At 51.7% G+C, this 18909-nt stretch overlaps 7 protein-coding genes across 7 annotated transcripts; 5 read left to right on the top strand and 2 right to left on the bottom strand.

Annotated features, from left to right (window-relative positions):
• Positions 1–3: 3 nt before the first annotated feature.
• HER10_EVM0004187 (glycosyltransferase family 71) lies at positions 4–1810 on the top strand (the record flags this gene model as incomplete). The annotated part of the gene is made up of 1 exon (XM_035473839.1): positions 4–1810. The coding sequence occupies one exon, from the start codon at positions 4–6 to the stop codon at positions 1555–1557; it is 1554 nt and encodes a 517-aa protein (XP_035333896.1). The 3' UTR covers positions 1558–1810.
• Positions 1811–2988: 1178 nt separating this feature from the next.
• On the top strand, positions 2989–4992 carry HER10_EVM0009983 (peroxidase). The gene is made up of 2 exons (XM_035479453.1): positions 2989–4213; positions 4270–4992. Exons 1-2 carry the CDS (start codon positions 3591–3593, stop codon positions 4913–4915), a joined length of 1269 nt encoding a protein of 422 aa, XP_035334305.1. The 5' UTR covers positions 2989–3590; the 3' UTR covers positions 4916–4992.
• A 3519-nt stretch (positions 4993–8511) lies between these two features.
• HER10_EVM0008727 (uncharacterized protein) lies at positions 8512–9396 on the top strand (the record flags this gene model as incomplete). The annotated part of the gene is made up of 4 exons (XM_035478237.1): positions 8512–8577; positions 8633–8749; positions 8809–8952; positions 9022–9396. The coding sequence occupies 4 exons, from the start codon at positions 8512–8514 to the stop codon at positions 9394–9396; spliced, it is 702 nt and encodes a 233-aa protein (XP_035334213.1).
• A 1088-nt stretch (positions 9397–10484) lies between these two features.
• On the bottom strand, positions 10485–12382 carry HER10_EVM0003693 (uncharacterized protein; the record flags this gene model as incomplete). Its single annotated transcript, XM_035473358.1, has 7 exons — positions 10485–10814; positions 10872–10982; positions 11029–11355; positions 11435–11734; positions 11800–12003; positions 12061–12089; positions 12145–12382. 7 exons carry the CDS (start codon positions 12380–12382, stop codon positions 10485–10487), a joined length of 1539 nt encoding a protein of 512 aa, XP_035333868.1.
• Positions 12383–12964: 582 nt separating this feature from the next.
• On the top strand, positions 12965–14462 carry HER10_EVM0001386 (uncharacterized protein; the record flags this gene model as incomplete). Its single annotated transcript, XM_035471134.1, has 5 exons — positions 12965–13001; positions 13060–13551; positions 13606–13634; positions 13699–13949; positions 14039–14462. 5 exons carry the CDS (start codon positions 12965–12967, stop codon positions 14460–14462), a joined length of 1233 nt encoding a protein of 410 aa, XP_035333720.1.
• Positions 14463–14808: 346 nt separating this feature from the next.
• HER10_EVM0009610 (uncharacterized protein) lies at positions 14809–16510 on the top strand (the record flags this gene model as incomplete). Its single annotated transcript, XM_035479095.1, has 4 exons — positions 14809–15025; positions 15081–15172; positions 15230–16267; positions 16325–16510. 4 exons carry the CDS (start codon positions 14809–14811, stop codon positions 16508–16510), a joined length of 1533 nt encoding a protein of 510 aa, XP_035334274.1.
• A 64-nt stretch (positions 16511–16574) lies between these two features.
• On the bottom strand, positions 16575–18641 carry HER10_EVM0004060 (xylan 1,4-beta-xylosidase; the record flags this gene model as incomplete). The annotated part of the gene is made up of 5 exons (XM_035473717.1): positions 16575–16883; positions 16977–17726; positions 17803–18224; positions 18309–18395; positions 18464–18641. The coding sequence occupies 5 exons, from the start codon at positions 18639–18641 to the stop codon at positions 16575–16577; spliced, it is 1746 nt and encodes a 581-aa protein (XP_035333892.1).
• Between the last annotated feature and the right edge of the window lie 268 nt (positions 18642–18909).

Below are 18909 nucleotides of genomic sequence, written 5' to 3' on the forward strand. Positions count from 1 at the left end.
AGCATGGCCGCCATCAAGAGAACACGCATCATATTTGCGCTGGTCATCACCGTTGTCCTGATCTTGCTGTTCAAAAAGGGCGACTCGAATCCTCAAACATCCCAATGGACACCCAACTCACCACCGGGCGGCTCGCTCATCAATGTCGACATCCCTCCAGATCGCGTCGAGGTGCCCATCATCGACAATAACCTGCAGTTCCAGCCGCCTCCAATCCAGGCGCATGTGCTTCTCGACGCGCATAAACTCCCGACAGCCGACGACTTCATCCCTCACTTCGCTGCCGTGACCAACATCAAGGGCATCTCCCAGCAAGAGGCTCGCGCTTCGTGTACCTGGCCAGCGGACATGTACGTCGATTTTCAATTCTCCGACAATCTGCCATGGGTTATTGAGGACCGACCGGTGCTTGAAATCGAGCTGCGCAGACGCGAATGGCAGGACTTTGTCAAGAGCGGCATGATCCCATACGCACGCGTCAAGGATCGCTTCTCCGGGCGAGGACTGGTCATAGTCGCAGGCAACGCCGACACGGTGATGCGCGTCAAGGTAATCTTGCGTCAGCTGAAGAGGCTCCGGTCAACAATTGCCATAGAGATTCACTATTGGGACACCGAGATGGACATGGGCGTCATGGCGGATCTCAATGCTCTCTATGAGCCGATATACTACAATGATCTCTCCAAAGAGCACAATATTGTACATATCAAGAAGGATGGGATCTTTGGGATCAACTACCAGCTGAAGACTGCCGCCCTTCTCAACTCGCGTTGGGCTGAGCCTCTGCTGCTCGACTCCGACAACATTCCCATGATCGACCCGTCGATTCTCTACGACTCGATGCAGTACACAGAATACCACTCCGTATTCTGGCCCGATATTGCTCGCACGCGGCCTCAGAATCCCGCTTGGGCCATCTTCAACACGCCATGCAAAATGGCAGAGCACGAGCAGGAGAGCGGTCAGCTTCTGGTAGACAAACAGCGCTTCTGGTACCACCTCCAGCTTGCATCGTGGCTCAACAATGAGCAGGGGAAATACTACAATGAGATGTTGCTGGGCGACAAGGACATGTTCCGTTTCGCGTGGCACGCTCTACGGACAACGTTTGGAAAGCCCAAGAAATGGGTCACGAGTGTCGGAACGGAGAATGATGGCTTCTACTGCGGACACTCGTTCGCGCAGCACCACCCCGACGATGGCCGTATCGCCTTTCTTCACGGGGGGCTCGTCAAGACTGCTCCTCTCGAAGTCATGAGGTGGAATCGGGACGTCAAGGGCGGATATCTTCGGCACTACAAGAGAGCGCCGAGCGAAGAGAGCCCTGAGGTGAACGTCAACGTCGCCATCAAATGGGACGGCGCTACTTACATGCCCCAGCATTCTGAGAAGTTCGTTGCGGCCCAGTGCACCGACATGTTTGATGTCCAGGCAAGAGACTTAAATGAGATACTACCTGGGGTCGAACAGACGTTTCGCGAAATCGGTGGATACTGGCAGCTGGATCAGGAAGATGCGACGAAGCTGGGCCAATTTGGGTCTTTACCTGCCAGCTGAAGTCCGAGGCGTTACGGCTCGCCAAACAGAACAAACAGAATCACGAGGAACCACGCTTGTTTGGTCCCCCTGACGATCCTCGACGGGCCGATGGCTTCCTACCTAGCGCCAGGCGCCAGTGAGAGGAAGGGGGGTCAAAGACACCGAACAAAGGACAAAGAAGGTTTAGTGCCGTTGCCGCCGTCTTCTCGCGTTCAGAAACGCTTTTCTCACGGGGACAAACAAAAGTCGACACGAGGAAGCAGGATGCCACTCGGTCAGCTCGCTCAGACCGGGATTCAAGGTAGGGCTTGAAGGCTTCAAGCTTATTCTATCAGCTTGTGTCTGACCAGTCAAAGCCGGACCGATGTCAGCAGCCCTCCTCGGACGAGGCGTGTCGGTGTCACACGGGAACGAGGGCATCTTGATTTTCAGAAAAGCTTGGCATGACAAGTCAAAAGAAGAGGCATTCACAAGGCTTAAATAAGAAGAGAAGAGGATGTTGAGCGGTTCGATCATCTTCACAAGAAACCATGTTGTTGCCATCAGAACCTGGGGATATTAGGGGTGTTTACGCGTCTGAATCATTATCGAGCAGTAACTTGCACTCCCACTTCACGTCGACGAGTGTTCGAATCGTACGCACACGACACGCGAGCAGCCAAGCAGGGAGGAAACGTTACGGAAATCCCTGTACCAAAAGATCCTCTCCTATTACGAGTTAGAAATAGCATCTCAATTATTGGACGATCCAGTTGGTTGGCGCGCCATCCGAGCGTTGAAAGTTTCTGAGACAGCATCGGACGACAACAAACGTCCATCCACACGCAGGAAAACAAGCTCAACGGCGGTCGTATCCAGAATATTAGGGTCTTCCGGGTCATCCCACCTGATGTTTCAGGGGAACTTAGCCGCCAAGTCATGCCGTCGTGCGCTAGAAGCAACATTGGATTAGCGTCGGGATTGTGCAGCATACGGGATGCAACGCTAAAGCAGCTCTCTCCTTTGTGGGATTGCGACTCGCGTTATTACCCCTGAATAAGAGTACCTCTGCTGAGTTTGTTCCAACTCGGTCAGAGTCAGTTGCTGGAAGGGGAACAGTGGTCTCGCCCGTAGATCGGATCTGGATTAGCACAGATACCAAGATGGGAGCTAAGAAATGTTGTGCGTCTGAATTTACATCCTGTTCCTGGCACACATGCATCTTTCAGGGTCGGATGATGGGTGCATCGATACGAGGCACGGAGAAACTGACATTCGCAGACGTGGTGTCAGTGAGGAGTTCATGTCAGTAAGTACGCAACGCAAGTTGAATAGCACTTATCGACTGAACGTCCACGCGGCTGGCAGTAAACCTCGTCAGTATTGCTCATGCCCCGGAGTATAGAGCAGGGGAAATGATATCTGACGTGCCTTACTCAGTGGTATCTCGACGTGGTATCTGCGGCACACAGACCTCTTTGTTTCCTCCTGGTCAACGCCTCGCTCACCGCTGTAGCAACCACCGTCTTCCCCCGGTCTGGTTGTCCAATCGCAGACAACATGATTCCTCGTCCGACTCTTCAAGGCTTCGTGGAGGCGGAGCAAAAGTACACATGGTGGCGCTCGGACTGGATCAACTCCTACTCGGTTGACTCGGCCCAATACGAGACTACGAGCGACTGACAGCAGATGAGAAGGAGGAAAAGCAGGCCTTTGCTACAACGTCGACGGCGTCGAGACGCCCTAGAACTAGTCAAGACGATTGGAGACTCCTCATCTCCACAGTCAGCATTCAAGCTGTACGATGGCTTCCTTTGCCAAGAATAGATTCGCTGGAGTGCGAGCACGGCCTCCCGGGCTTAGGAGCTATCGATGAGGATATAATGAACCCATGATGCCCAGTCTCTATCACTTGGCTCATCAGGATACGCCTCATCATCTCCTTCGTCTCTATCATTCCTTCTCGATTCGATAGAATCATCCTTTCGTTCTGCGACTTCAGCATACACATCATCTAGACCACTCTCTATCAACTTCTCTTCTACCCGGTACACAACTATTTCGAACTCATCATGCGTGTGTCAACTTTCCTTACTACCGCCCTCGCGGCCACGCCCATCATCGCCTACCCCGGCATGAAGAACACATTCGCCGAGATCCGCTCCCGCGCCGATGTAGACGGTAACGGCGCTGACGACGGAGACTCTAACGAGCTCATTGGCGATCTCATCACCCTCGACGACTCCAAGCTCACCGCCGTCGGAAGCAGCGTCAAGAAGCTCCTTACCGGTTTCGATAACCCCGAGAGCGATGACGCCTACCCAACTGTTGGAAGATCAGGCACCCTCGCACCAAAGGGCTCAGCGGCTTGCGCTGCTGACACCTGCTGTATCTGGAAGTACATCGCCAACGATCTTCAGGGTACCTTCAGGGGCAGATCCGGCCGTTGCACCGACTTCGCCCGCGCTGCCGTCCGTCTTGGCTTCCACGATGCCGGCGGATGGTCTAAGGGAACCGGCAACCTCGGCGGAGCTGACGGCTCTATCGTCCTCGCTTCAGAGGAAATCGCCCGCGGGGAGAATCATGGTCTCGAGGAGATTGTTGCCCAGACCCAGGTCTGGTTCGACCGCTATAAGCAGTTTGGAATCGGAATGGCCGATCTCATCCAATTCTCCGCAACTGTAGCCACTGTTGTGTAAGTCATCCGGACTTCTTGTCTTGCAATTTGAGCATGAGCTGATTTCGTGACAGCTGCCCCTTGGGTCCCCGCATCCGCACATACGTCGGCCGAAAGGACTCCTCCGTCCCTGCTCCCCTCAACCTTCTGCCTCCCGTCACCGGCTCTGCCGACTTCTTGATCGAGCTCTTTGAGAACAAGACTATCAAGCCCCACGGTCTCACCGCACTCATCGGCGCCCACACGACCAGCCAGCAGCGCTTCGTGGACCCCAGCCGCGCCGGCGACCCGCAGGACAGCACCCCCGGTGTCTGGGACGTCAAGTTCTACAAGGAGACCCTCGGCTCCGCTCCCGCTCGTGTCTTCAAGTTTGCCAGCGATGTTGTTCTCGCCAAGGACTCCCGCATCAGCTCCGAGTTCCAGGCTTTCGCTGGCCAGGGCGGACAGTCCCACTGGAACCAGGACTACGCTCGCGAGTACATCCGCCTCTCTCTTCTTGGTGTCTTCAACATCAATGACTTGACCGAGTGCACCAAGGCCCTGCCTCCTCGTACCGGAAGCACCTTCACCGCTCCCGACCAGGCTGTTTTGGACAAGTGGCTCGCTACCAAGGACCGCCTTAACAACATCGCCGATCAACTCAGGAACGGTGGCGACATCAATGGTATGATTGCCTCGGTCATGAGCTGGTTGAAGGGAGTCTTCCACTTCAGGTGGTAAACCCCTTTTGGTTTCCGTCCTGTCATGTTCGGGTCATAGAGGCGTTCGGGTCTGTTTTTGGTATATAGAAACCGCCGTATCCGGCAAGAGTAGATACAAACCATATAATGTCTATACCTAATCTCAACCACACTTGGTTCACTTGGCGTATGTGGTACTTGACAAACTATTTGTCACAGTGCCAATGTGTGTCTTTATGCTTCTCATTATTTGATGCTCTTAGTAGAACTAGGCCCATCAGAAAAGAAAGAGCAAAACCGAACACTTAACCCAATGATCACATCCTTATCTGTAACCAACAGAAGAGTGGATTTCCGGCACCGCTCAGCCTGAAGCGCGATTTTGCCAAGCTAGCATTATAGCCACGCGTTATCTGTGTGTTGTGACTACTCTAGACGTGAGTGCCCTCATCACGACCCGCCCTAACTCCACAATAGCACAACTCGTCTCCCACCACCCTTCTTGACCAAACCTTCGGTATGCACCAGGCATCCAGAACATCGTACGATGCTTCAGGATCACTAGCCCTGGTGGTCTAGCGGTATGATTCTTCCTTAGGGCTTCAACAAGACTTCTGAGTCTTATCAGCCGGATTGGAAGAGGTCCCAGGTTCGAATCCTGGCCAGGGCCCAACGTTTTGCTCCTACAAGCTTCTAATACGTGCAAGCGAGCTTTTTTGGCTCCAGGTGATGCGTCACTGGAGGTGTCAAGTTCCCAAGGGGGTTTTGCTAAAACGACGCTTCACGGTCTTGGAAAAGGTGCTGACAAAAGTAAATCACAAAACTGCGTACACCATACTCTCGTAAACAGCAGAACTCATGTCGTTGGTGATGTCGCAATCACTTGGGCACGCAAACGCAATTGGCCGAATTGTTTCCAGTGCATGATGATCCGCCGCGTTTCTGTAGGACTTGTGATCAGACCAGAGACTTACGTACGGCTCACTGAAAAGTGAGACGCCCCTAATGCTTGATGGTTGCTACTTACCATTCCTTGCTTGCCGCACACATCATTACAAATTGCGACAGAGTCGCAACCTTCTCCGGGCGTCTGGGGCAAGGCATTTGCGAAGTAGGCCAAAGCCATCAACAGAGTAGCGTACGGAATCGTCTTCATATTGGTTGCAGAAGTCTTTTGCGGAATTAGAATGATGACTACTCTGTGAACGATGAGTTTGACAGTTCTTACTGAAGTAGATGGTCTGATTGAAGCTTTTGAAGTTGCGTAATGCTTGACATTGTTTGCGTTGAGAAACGCGTTGTAGTTAGGTATTTATCCAATTGCCAGACTCGTGTACATGCAGACAAGTTGAAAGCGAACGCGGTATTCAGCTCAGTCAGGCTGATCATGTCATGTCTCGGAAGGCGGTTGACTCATGTTGTGCTGATGACAGGCCATCGATTGATTCGTGCCCCGGATTTTCCTGTGTCGTCTCAAAATTTGAAACATGCTCGAAGTTCAACTCGTGTTGTAAAAAGCTTACTTTTGCTCGGTGATCCGAACTGCCGGAAATTTACCAACCCAGGAACCAAAAACCTGGTTTCTCAATCCTCGCCCTGCGCTACTTAGATACACTGGGTTCGGGAATTACTTGATCACCGAGGTCCTTTATAGGGCTGTCTTTGTTTGAAAATGTCGCCGGTCCCCCGCATTAGTTGGATTTCGTGGATTGAGATTTATCGCGTTCGCATCCAGGAAATGCCGATGGTGAACTCCCTGAATCGTGTATAGCATTGATTACGACTTGAATGTTTCGGATGAACCGATGAATCTGCGAGTACCCATGGGATTGGATACCAATACGTCCGAGCCTACAAGGAAATCTTGCCCTTTCGTGACTTCTTACTTCAGGCCCGAGGCTCTGTCTGAACAAAATGGTGAGTTGGGAAAAGGAAATGTGATTCGGGGGATAGAAACACAAGTTGAGGTGACAGCTTGTGCAGCAACAGAGATTCAACAACACTAGTCCACACATCGGAAAGAGGCAATGCCTGAAGCTTTTCGCTACTCCATCAAATTTCACTTCCATGAGGCTTCAATTAATAAGATCTTACGAAGCCTCAAGACTCTGACAGTGCTGTGGACAACGGCCATATTCTGAGCTCAGTGAAATAGTCTCAAATGGAACAGAAGGCGCTTAGTTCTTATAGAAGAGGGAGTTTATTGGGACTTGGACCACTCCCGGCTGCCTGCATATCTGGGATCCCGATCATGATATAAGCCGCATTTGTTTCCTTGTGTAGGTACCCAAGTGGGATGCTGTGTTACCAAAGTCCCATCTTAAACGCCCTGAACACCGGCCGCCAGGCTGACTTGAGCGGTTTCATTTAGGCATCGTCGCCTCATTTACACATGGGCCTGAGAAGGAATGTCTCTTAGCCGCCTGCAGCATTGAGGTTTTGATTCAAAAAATCATCGTTGGAAGAACTTTGGTGTTTGCGGGTGATCTGAAAGTCTTGGCACCTTCTCCATTTGTAATCGCCCTCAACAACTAGATGCGGCGTAGTCATGCCTAGACCCGAAGAAAAATCTCTCAACCCGCGGCCGCCTCGGAACGAACCTAGATGCAGCCTTGCAACGTCCCTGGTTCCGGCGAACCGAGAAAGCGGCTCAGCAGCGAACCCCGGATTGTAGCCAGGGGTCTCGACGAAAGTCCCAATATTTTCCGTCGGCCGCGTGACCACGTCTCATGTTGCAGAAATTCTGAAAGGTCTTCAATGCTGTCAAAAGCTTTTGCTATGAGCTGAACGAAACGAAACTTGAGTAAATAATACAGCGGTCAGGAAATCGAGACGATTCGCTTGGTGCCCAGCTTTGTCTCATTGAATCAGTCGCAGAGCATCTTGTTGCTCGAAAACAAGCTCATATGCTTAAAAGGATTTAAGTTCTGTCGGGTGATTTTGAGAGGGTCGCCCGTTGCCACAAAGTGACAACCGAAGTCCGATAGTTTCAGGGGTAGTCAACTTTCCACCACTTAGAGACGTTCAATCCCACAACCAAAAGAAGAGCCTGAGGAACTGGTTGCCTAATTGAAGGGGGTGAAATTTGACTGTTCGAAGGATCAAAGCTGAATCTCAAGAGCGTATTCACCCATGTGGACCCTCTCGATGTTGACTTGATCCGGTCGCCAGAAGCTCCGGGTCATGGATTAGTCCTCGTCGAAGGGCGTGGCATTGACTATACTTCCAGGTGTAAGGATGGGAATAGGATAAGCCTCACTTTCTGATGCCATCACCAGCAGCCAAACCCAAGTTCCCACACACGATTAGTGGGGTGTATTGAGATGAACACGACTCCCGCAGCGGTCAGCTTTGCATACCTACTCTCAGTCAAGTGGGCCGTGAGGCAGGAAAGCTTCCGTTCAACACCAAAGTTCCATTCTTCGGCGACTAATGAATGATTTCTCTAAGCTTTCACGTTGTAGATACTTATCACAGAGCCGATGACTGCGGGCTTTATTCACAACCAGAGCGATATAAATAGTCGTGGCCACCTCGCTCAAAGTAAGATCAACTCTCGAATCATCAAGCTTACCACAGCTCTCTTCCCCAATCCAGCTTCATTCGCCGTTATTCGCTTCGCTCTCAACATTCATTATGAAGACCTCTGCTGTCATTCTCGTCCTCGTCGCAACGGCGGCCTCTTCAGCCATCCCTAGCGAGGTGAGTGCCAGCAAGAAGTAGAATCTTTGAGGGATAATTGACATGATGTGTCTAGCCTCGCGATGTTGAAGTCAAATACGCGCCTCTTCCTTTCCCCATTGGCGAGGCCGGATGGGTTGGAGTCTTGGAAGAGGGCGGCCCTGTGGTTGAGGTCTGGGGATCCGACCTACTCGTAAGATACTTATTGTTCTTCCTGGCGCCAAACTTTCCTCTTACTTACAATATCCTTAGGATATCGAAGCAAAGGTTCAGGAGGAGCACGGAACGTCCATCTTCAACGGTACCGTCGATGTGGATGGCACTCCCGCCACTCCTGAGGTTGCCGCGGCCTTCTACAACGAAGCCCAGAACGCCAAGCGATCCCTTGAGAAGAGAGTATGTACCACGTTCTATGTCCTAAATTTTCACTTTCAGTAGCAAGTAACTGACGAGATGATACTCCAGGCCCCTAATTGTTTTGAGAAGTGGGGCAAGGTAGATGGCTTTCAGGTCAACACTGGTGTGAACAATCTCCGTGCCGTCAACGGAGGTTGCAAGGTCAGAGCTCGCCAGTGCATTCGTACTCAGTGTGTCGGTGAAGCGGCCATCGCTCTTTGTAACGACAACTACTACGACCTCGAGGTCTCATGCGGTCACGTTGCCGACCTTGCGCAGGCTATTGCTCACGACTGCATCTGGGTGGACATCTGCAGCGACCCGAAGCAGCCAGCCCATATTTGTAAGACTTGGTCTGCTGGCCAGAACTTTGACGGCAGCCACAATGTCATTGTCGGCAACTGTGGTGCTGTCAGCTCTAGCGGTCAGCCTGTCAAGGCTTAGAATCCTGTGATGGCCATGATGGATTCATCCATGGGGACACTGGCAAGCTTCTTACGCCCGCGGACATCTATTTCAGCTGCTTTATCTCTATCTTCAATCCTTGAGAAAACTAGATCACTGCGGGGGTTTTCATATGAGGAATCGAGTCGAGGTTATGAGTCTCTTTTTGCCCCAGCATACACGTTGCCTTGAGACATATCAATGAGTCAATCAAATTTTAACATGTTTAGGCGTCTTTGGCATCTTCGGTCAATGAAAGCCCAATTTTACGGTTCAAAGTCAAATGCCGGGACTCTTATCTGCTCGCAAGGATTTTGATAGACAATCGGATCAGCTTGGGCACGTCCAAATGTTGGCGGTGACAGACTAATTTCTTACGGTCGGCAGACAAGAGTATCATTCTGATTCGCGACCCTGGTGCCAAAAGTTCCCTTCACCCTAGATGTTGTTATAGTCTTCGGCCGACTTTGGCTGTTGGTGAAACTCTACATGAGATTTGCGTGTCGTACCGATAACATGTAATCGCATTGCGTCTGACCTTGCATCTGGCTTGGCTGCCAAGATCTTCCTTCCGGGAATGCTGAACGCTCCCCGGTGGCTTCGGGCTCCACGGGATGCCGGATTCCCGCTAGGACTACGTCAACGGGTCGAATGCGAATGCGAAGTTAAGCATTTGAAGAGCATGTGAAGTAAACCCCAAGTCTCATTTCTGCAGGAACTTTTGTCAAGTCAAGGCATTGGCAACGAGGCAGTGTAATGTTGACTCTTACTAATTGACAATGGCCTCGTCACGAGGGTCTCGCCACGAGGGCCTCGGTTTCAAACGGGGTCGGTCTGGGACCCCTCGACTTAATTCAAGGATCATTAATCCCGGAACTGCATGTGTGGTTTCATTTAAGAATACAGCAGTAAACCGGGCGTGAAAATGGAATCACGAAGTGCGGACTCTATGCGTCGAATGATGATAAGGTTATCTTGAGAGCACAGATCCAGGTTTCTAGCTAGTACCGTATCGTCCTCACTTGGTGAATAGCCTACTTAAGTTTATGCTAATAACTTACACGAAAACACGCATTGTTTGTTCTAATCTACTCTGTGACTGGAGTTACATAGCATCTCAAGTGACCCTTAAACAATGCGAGGCCAACATCGATCCAGTCGAAATCATCGTCTTTGGTCCCGTCTAGGCTCAGCTCGAAACGACGGAAAAGGTTTGCATAAGCAAGGTACAATTCGCACCACGCCAAGTTGATACCAAGACAACTGCGTGGCCCCTTGGAGAACGGGACAAAATAGCGGTCCAGCCTCTGTTTGGCAGCCTCGTCTGCTACAAGCCATCGCTCGGGGATGTACTGATCGGGGGTCTCAAATGCCCACGGATGTTGCATGGGGAACAAGACTCCCATACTAACGATCGTCTAGAAGTCGTGTCAAATCTCAGTTGATCTTTTACTCCGTATCAGGTCAAGACTCACATTGCCGGGGACTTCTGCTCCGCCAATCCTTGCTCCGTGAGGAGGCACGAGCCTAGAGTTTTCAGAGGTAGTTGTCGGCGCCATCCGTAGTGCTTCCTTGATGACCGATGTCTGCCTTCGTGTTAGGCTTATTGAGAAATGACGATATGACACTTACCAAGTAGGGTAATTTTTCTAGCTGCTGCGCCGTTGGGGTAGGGCCTTTCAGATCAGGCCATACTTCCTTCAGCTCTGCCTTCAATCTCGCGTACTTCTCCGGGTGCTTGCACAGATGATACGTGCCAAGCGTCATAGTTGCTCCAGTTGTGTCCGTACCGGCGATGACAAGAGCAATTGCCTCTTCCATCAATGAGGCACGAGATGGTGGAGGTCTGGCCGGGCTGTAGTTTTCTGGATCTGTGAGGGCGCCGTAGATGATCGGTGTCTCATCTGGGCTGGGCTTGCCTACATTAGCCCTGATATTGTCGATTTGTTCCGCAAACATCTAAATCCGAGATAATTGTTACTCAGAGTCTTCACTAATGGGGATCCTTGAATCTGAAAGAAAAAGACAACACACGTACGTTTTTCATCTGCGCGAATGCCACACCGCTTTTGAAGAAGGTAAGGCCAACCCATTCCGGCACCCACAGGATGAGCTGCCGTACCAGCCAGAAGTGCTTGAACACCATGAACCAGGCGACAATACTTTCCATTGACTCCAGAATCGGGCTATGGAAATCTTCATGCTCGAAGCAAGCTGCCGATTTGCCGAAGCAGATGGACGTGATTGTCTCTAGACCGATACACCGAAAAGCGAGACTCATGTTGACAGAGACGCCCTTCTCGTAATGCTTGACCAAGTTTGAGCAGAACTTATCGATCTAAACACCAATTCGATGAGAGAAAGCAAAGAAATATTTGATTGAGTGTGATAGAATGTTCTTACGTTTTCTTGGATCAGTTGCTCTCGGTTGTAAACAGAGCTCTTGGAGAAAAATGGATGGAGAATGTCCTTGCGATTCTTGTTGTCTTGATGTTTGACAAAAGTGACGGTGGCGCCATCCCCACCCAGAAGAGCGTACATGAACGGATCTTTGTCAAACTTGGTGCGGTAGATCCCAGAGTATGCGTCAGGATGGTTGAAGTGAAGCTATATCGTCATTAGTAACCATGCGCTCAAGGGCTGCCCAAGCTTTAAACTTCTTACCCGGTTGGGTCCAATTCTGACGATATCTCCTGCACTCAGAGGTCAGAATGATCAATGAACGCGAATTAAGGGACAGCGCGGTACCATATTTAGCGTGAAGATCTATACAAATATGATGCATTGACCTGTTGACAATGGTCTGCTGATATGTCGACCACCAGCTGGTGGCCGCGGCTAGTTTTGGTCCTGGGAACTTGGAGAGTGGGTGGAAATAGATGTTTCGAATGCACTCTGCAAGCCAAAATAAGACCCAAAGGCTGGTAGCAAAGATGATGCCAGACTTCAGTGCGTCAAGTGCGAGGTTGGTATGGTTCCAAACCATTGTGAGATGATGTAAGATGGGATTTGAACAGACAGTTCTAACAACAAGCTCAAGAATCGAGATATGGCACTGCGGTAGCGGTTAGGCGGACCCAAATCTAAGAATTCAACTTTATATGAAAACTATCTAGCGTTAGGAAGAAAAACAGGGTCTGAACTGCTTCCTATCGAGTATGTTTCGTTGTAAATGGGCTGCGGGTCCCTCAATGATACTACCTTGGAAGCCATGTAAACAAAAGTACCTGGCAGCAGTAACCCAAGCCTTCTTATCAGCCACCCCTACGTTTCGGGTCACGTCCAAGAAACTCAAATATTACTATTCTGCAAGATCCTTTCCATTTTAATATGGCTGCTGCATGGATCTTCGGCCCCTGCAACACTCTCCGGGACGCTCTTCCGTGGTTTGGCCATGCCTTCGACGACCTCACTTCTAAGTCATGGCCCGATTTCCCATGACTATGGCCGGTCTGATAGCTCATGAGCTTCAGGGTATAAGAGGGTCAAAATTCAACGACTGACGGTGAAGGTTTCTCATGTAACACTACACACCAGATCAAGAAAACGAAATAACCAAGTCCCCAAAATGCCTTCATCAAAGTTGAGCGTGTCCTCCGTCAACGGTAAGCTCGCCTCTTAGTGCCGTATTACCCATATTATCCCACTCTCATGCTTTTACAGGGAACATTTGTGCCCCAGAGAATTTGCAAGATGTCTCACAAATTGCGTACGCCTACAACTGGCTCCACGATGCTCCTTATTTGGATCTTAAGACTTCTCTACTCCCGTTGGCTGGCTACGAGCGGCTCCAGCAGTGCCGTACCCCTTCTACCGACGGAGGAGACGAGCCTACTGATGTTAATGGATTCGACATCTTCCCTGTTCGAGCTGGTCTGCCTTGGCCGACGGGATTCCCCAAGGCACGTCAAAGCCGCCACTGGGAGGCCGGACTGAGAATCTCTTCAGAGCTGCTGGAGTTGTTCAGCACTGACTCCAGCATGTTCACTGCTGTCAAGCTCAACGGCAGATCCCTCGCCAAGATTGCTTCTCACGAACTTTTGCTACCGGAAGAGGACCGTTTTACCAAATTTGCCACGTACCTGTTCCCTGAAGCAGACAAGGAGAGAACTCGCCTGCTCGCAGCCACGATTGTATTCATTGTCATCTTTGACGGTAAGTCAGAATGTAGACCTGTTTGCCTTCCAAAGTTACTAAAACCTTCCGCAGACTCATGGGAGATGCATAGCGAGGACAAGGTACGATGTCCATCCCTGCAAAGCTGATCCCTACCACCGAGTTATCACTAACCCAGGATTCTAGCTCGGTGTTGTTCGTGATGACTTTCTCCGTCGCCTGGAATCTAACGGAGAGAAAGAAAAGTCCAAGTCCGAGCTGCAGTCGCTCATCGGTTACGTTGTAGATGGACTCAAGAGTCACGACAAGATCGCCGGCAACGGAGGCCAGGAGGTGATTGACCGACTGGCGGACTTTTGTCGACACGTCCCGCCCCAGTCGAATTTCGCCAGCCTGGCAGACTACTTGTCCTACCGCAACATTGATGCGGGTGTCCCGTAAGTTCGATCTTCATCCAACTCCCGCGCGCGCGCTTCTCCCTGTTACAAAAGGCCCGACCCGCATCTAATAATCGAATGTTTGCAAGGTATATCTTGGCATGTGTGAAGTTCTCGCTAGAGTCCGACGTTGTGATTGAGGATCCCAAAATGGCCAGGATCCTACGTCTGGTTAGCGACCACGTGTCGCTGGTCAATGACCTGGCCTCTTTCGATAAGGAGCTCAAGGCCCTTGAAGATGGCAAGGTCTGCTACATGATCAACGCGGTCGACGTCGTGCGTCGCCTGCTGGGATTGGCTTCCTATTCTGCCGCCAAGGCCGTCACTTACAGCGTGCAATTGGAAGTGGAGGCTCAGATGGAGGAGGAGCTGGAGAGGCTTGCCAAAGGAAGAATCTTGTCCCCCAAGGAGGAACAGTTCGTTTCCGCCGCCCTAACCATGACGGCGGGGAACCTGTTTTACTCGGTTGTGACTTCTAGATATGGTGGAGAGGCTGCCAAGATCGATGTCTAACGATAGACATGCTCCCTAAGGCGCTTGTGGAGCGCGTCCGAGTCGGGGAGTTACATCGGTCCAAATATAGGCTTTCAAGATATGTATACAATGCAACGGTTCTACGTGGGATATGCAGGGTCATCAGTACCACAGCATCAAAAGTGCCTCCCAAGGATCTATCCTATCTCCCCCTAGTACGCGTGGCTGTGAAACTACACAGCTCTAAAGGACTACGGAATAGTCCGCTACCGATAATCTGAGCACCGAGCGAATCATGAAGACTCTATATCATGATGTATCAATTCATCCATAGTCGACAACTAATAACAATTTGGCAGCGCTTCACGAATACGAAAACAGCGCAATGTCATTTCCAAACCTGCTCCAGGTGCTTTCGAGCCACTGGTTCGTAGCCTGCCTGGCCGCCTTTGTCCTTCGCGCTCTCTATCGTCGTTATGTTCCCAGCCTGAGAGATATCCCTGCAGTCAGCTTCTTAGCAACGGTGAGCCGTTGGAACAAGGTCCTCCAAGTGCTGTCAACTCGTGCTGAGAGGAACTTGTTAGAAGCGCACAGGAAGCTCGGTCAGTCTATACATCAAGCTGAATGTGCTATCATTGTTGAAGCTGAATGATCTAGGCCCCATCGTCCGCATCGCCTATAACGAAGTCTCCATCGCAGACCCAGAAGCTATCCCCATCATCTTTGATAATGAACAAAGATTCGTCAAGGTGAACTCGCATCCTTCAAAGACATCGTGCAGTTGAATTACCACTTACACGAAAAAGACAGACTGGTACTACATGTTTGGTTTCCCAACACCAGACGACGCCAATCTCTTCTCCGTTATTGATCCAGTCGAACACAAGCGCATGAAGCGCAATGTCGCACCAGCGTTCTCCATGTCTGCCCTCATGGCCTTGGAAGAGTTTGTCGACTCAACCGTGACGCTCTTCATCCAGTGCATGGACGAGATCGCCATAGCCCCTTCAGTTCCGCCGTCACAGCGCAGGGACCCGATCAACATGGTGGAGTGGTTCCAGTGGTACGCCTTTGACGTGGTGGGGGAGCTGAGCTTCTCTCGCCGCCTCGGATTTCTCGACACCAAGTCCGACGTGGGCAACATGACGAAGGTGCTTGATAGCTTCATCCAGTACGCATCCACGGTAGCCATGATGCCGGAGCTTCACAAGTTCCTCTTCGGAAACCCGCTGGTAACCGCCCTCCTGAGTCCTCCAGCGCTGGTCATCTCGGACGTCACCAAGCAGGAGATGGACAGGCGTGAAGCGGATCCGGATGCAGTGCACTCCGACATCATGGATAAGATCATTCAGTCCCAAAAGAAGATTGGGCCTCAGGAGTTTCCGCATAGCGAAATCTTTCAGCATGCCGTGGTCAACCTGTCTGGCGGCTCGGACACCACCGGCATTGCTATGGACTCCTTCATCTATCACCTCCTCAAGAACCCGAAGGCCTACAATAAGCTACAGGCCGAAATCGACGAGGCTGCGTCGAAAGGGAAACTGTCGGACCCACCAAGGTATAGCGAGACAAACCACCAGGCCATGCCGTACCTCGCGGCCTGCATCAAAGAGGCCCTTCGCATTCACCCGCCCGTCACCACCACCCTCCCTCGCCATGTACCACGAGGCGGAGCTTACATCTGCGGCCGCTTCTTCCCAGGCGGTACCAGAGTGAGCGTCTCGCCCTTCGTCGTGGCAAGGGACAAGAAGCTCTTTGGGGAAGACTCGGATGCGTTTCGGCCGGAGCGTTGGCTCGAGTGTTCACCCGAGAGAGCCTTTGACATGGAGAATGGCTGTTTGCATGTAAGTCGCCCCGCGCGATGTCATTGCTTCTTGCGATCGATGCTGACTACAATGAAGTTCTCTCATGGCGCGCGCATATGTCTAGGACGCCATATCGCCGTCATGGAAATATGCAAAGTCATGGTTGCGCTACTGAGACGCTTCCGGCTAGAACTCGCTGCCCCGGACGAAGAATGGGATGTGCGCACTTACAATTTGCCAAAGCCAAAGTCGCTCAATGTCTGGATACTTCGTAGAGAATAACTGGGAATTTCTGCCGACATGAGGTCGAGCCCGTATCTCATCTCTGTGAAAATACCTGACAACCTCACCAACGATCGTAGTCTCCAATGTCTTCCTCATAATACCTCTCCTCGACTCGCGTGAACCCAACTTTCGGCCCATCAACAGGCCACGGCTCACCTTCACCAGTCGCAAACAACGCGAAAGATGCCCCGGTGAACACATAATACCCCGCCGGCGCGAAAGCCTGCCACCGTGAACCAATCTTTGCGACGTACGTCGGTTCGCCATCGCCGGTGCTATAGCCCAGGTGGTAGATCAACGGTTCAGCCCGGATATGAAGTCTCAGCCCGCTCTTGAGCAGAGACGATGAGTTGAGGGGTCTTTGCCAGTACTATCATTCACGTCCAGTCAGCAAACCGTCATCCTTTAACTTCATAGTATTGAGAGCCAGAAAAGAGAAGCCCAAAGGGTGGAAAGAACTCACATCCACAGTGCCATTCCTTCTCACCTCCGTATACAAACACATACCCCCAATCCCACCATCGCACCCCTTGACACCAATATCCTGATGTTGAAACTCACTCAAGTAACTTGACACCCCAACCCTCATCCTCTGCCCCAACACGCCCTCAAACCCAAGCAGCTCCGCAGAAAACGTCATGTTCAACGACGTCTGCTTTCGCAGCACCGCCGCGGGATGATCCCGGTCACTCAAGCTAAATACGTTGGGCTTAAAGACCAGACGCCCGTTGCAGACATCGTATGACTTGACGTACGGCGTTCGGAGCTGGTACCATGAGGGATCTAGCTCCTTTCCGGAGAAGTCGTCCATCCAAGGGGCTGGTGTCTTCTTGATTCCTGTCTTGGGCCCTACCTCTTCGCTGAGAATAATGGGTTTCCCGTTGTTGATCCAAGGCCAGTCGTTCTCCCACGTTAGTTGCGCAAGAAAGGTCTCACGGCCTGTATCCTTCAAGTTAGCACTCCCGTCTGCTGGCCCACCAGAAGACATCTGGGAATAACACATACCGAGTGGCGAGCTGCCATTCACATTCCGCCTCGCAATGAAGGAAGCATACCACTCCCCATCAGCAGCCTCCACAAACGTCGCGTGCCCAGTCGACTGCACAGTCAAGTTCTTGGCCCCCCATTGTCCGTTATACATGAGAGGATTATGCGGACAGGCCTCAAACGGTCCAGACGGCGACTTACTTCGAGCAATCGAGGTACGGTGCAACTCATCAGTACCGCCTACCCTTCACGTCAGTCCCACTCTCATACACACAATCACACGCAGATCATCATCACAAAACCATCAAAAACTCACCCTCAGCAACAACCAGATAATACCAACCACCCCTCACAAACATCTTCGGCCCTTCAGGCCTAGCCGTCGCATTCCTCTCCAGCGTCCCATTCCAAAGACTCTTATACTCTCCAACGCACGCCCCGCTCAAAACCTCGACCTCGCACTGCGCAATCCCCCAAAGCCTCTCTTGGTTGTTATTCGGCGCCATCAGGTTCAGATACGTCCTCCCCGTCGACGAATCATGGAAAAGCTCCGGGTCGATGCCCCACGGCTCCGCCCAAACGGGGTCAGACCAGGTTACGAGGTCCGGGGAGGAGATGAACCACACCCGCGGCCAGACGCGGGCTACGGGGTCGTAGGTCCAGCGCGTCATGCCCGAGAGCCAGAATTTGTTGTGGAAGTGGGCTAGGCTTGGTGCCCAGGCGCCTGCGATGGGATGTTAGTGAGATGATTTCAGTTGGCGATGCACCCACTGCGCGGGCTCGCGGAAAGGACTTCAGGGCATGGTACCAGCTCCGGTCGGGACGCCGTAGAGTTGCAGCTGTTCCGGCCTGGTCAAGGCGTGCGAAATAAGCGTCCAATTCGATAGGTCCTTGCCTATTCACAACGTTGTCAACACGGCACACACAGCACTCTCCAGGCACGATGGGCATCATTCATCTTACTGTGATAGATTGGCATCCCAGGCCAGTACTCAAACGACGAAGTGGCGATGTAATAATCATCCCCCACACGAAGAATTGCAGGATCAGGATTGAACCCCGAGATGATGGGGTTCCAAATCGCCCATGTTGGGGTGAGCAAGAGGCACAGCGCGAATAGTACATGCATAGCGAAGAGCATCTTCGTGGTTTGCTTTCTACCCCGAGTCGAGATTTTGATCAAACTTTGAGCCGTTCTCGTGCCGCTCGGTGATACCCATCGCAGTGCAGATGAGGCTTTATCACGACATTAGTCTGAAGCCGATCGGCATGTCTTGGCGTGGCCGGCGTATTGCCCGGAGCAAACCCCCGAGCACCGGCCACTTGCCGGAGGATGGACCGGGCATTTCCGCCGAACATCACGCTGTACTTCTTGCAGAAGAACCAATAATCGCAAGTCCGAATTGCAC

Source organism: Colletotrichum scovillei (assembly GCF_011075155.1).
Source record: "Colletotrichum scovillei strain TJNH1 chromosome Unknown Contig00005, whole genome shotgun sequence".
Taxonomy (NCBI): Eukaryota; Fungi; Ascomycota; class Sordariomycetes; order Glomerellales; family Glomerellaceae; genus Colletotrichum; species Colletotrichum scovillei.

What these genes read in the sequence shown, in the direction of transcription:
- HER10_EVM0009983 (XM_035479453.1), top strand. Translation starts at nt 3,591, where the DNA reads ATGCGTGTGTCAACTTTCCTTACTACCGCCCTCGCGGCCACGCCCATC. An exon ending in GCAACTGTAGCCACTGTTGT is followed by an intron (nt 4,214 to 4,269) that starts GTAAGTCATCCG and finishes ATTTCGTGACAG; the next exon opens with CTGCCCCTTGGGTCCCCGCA.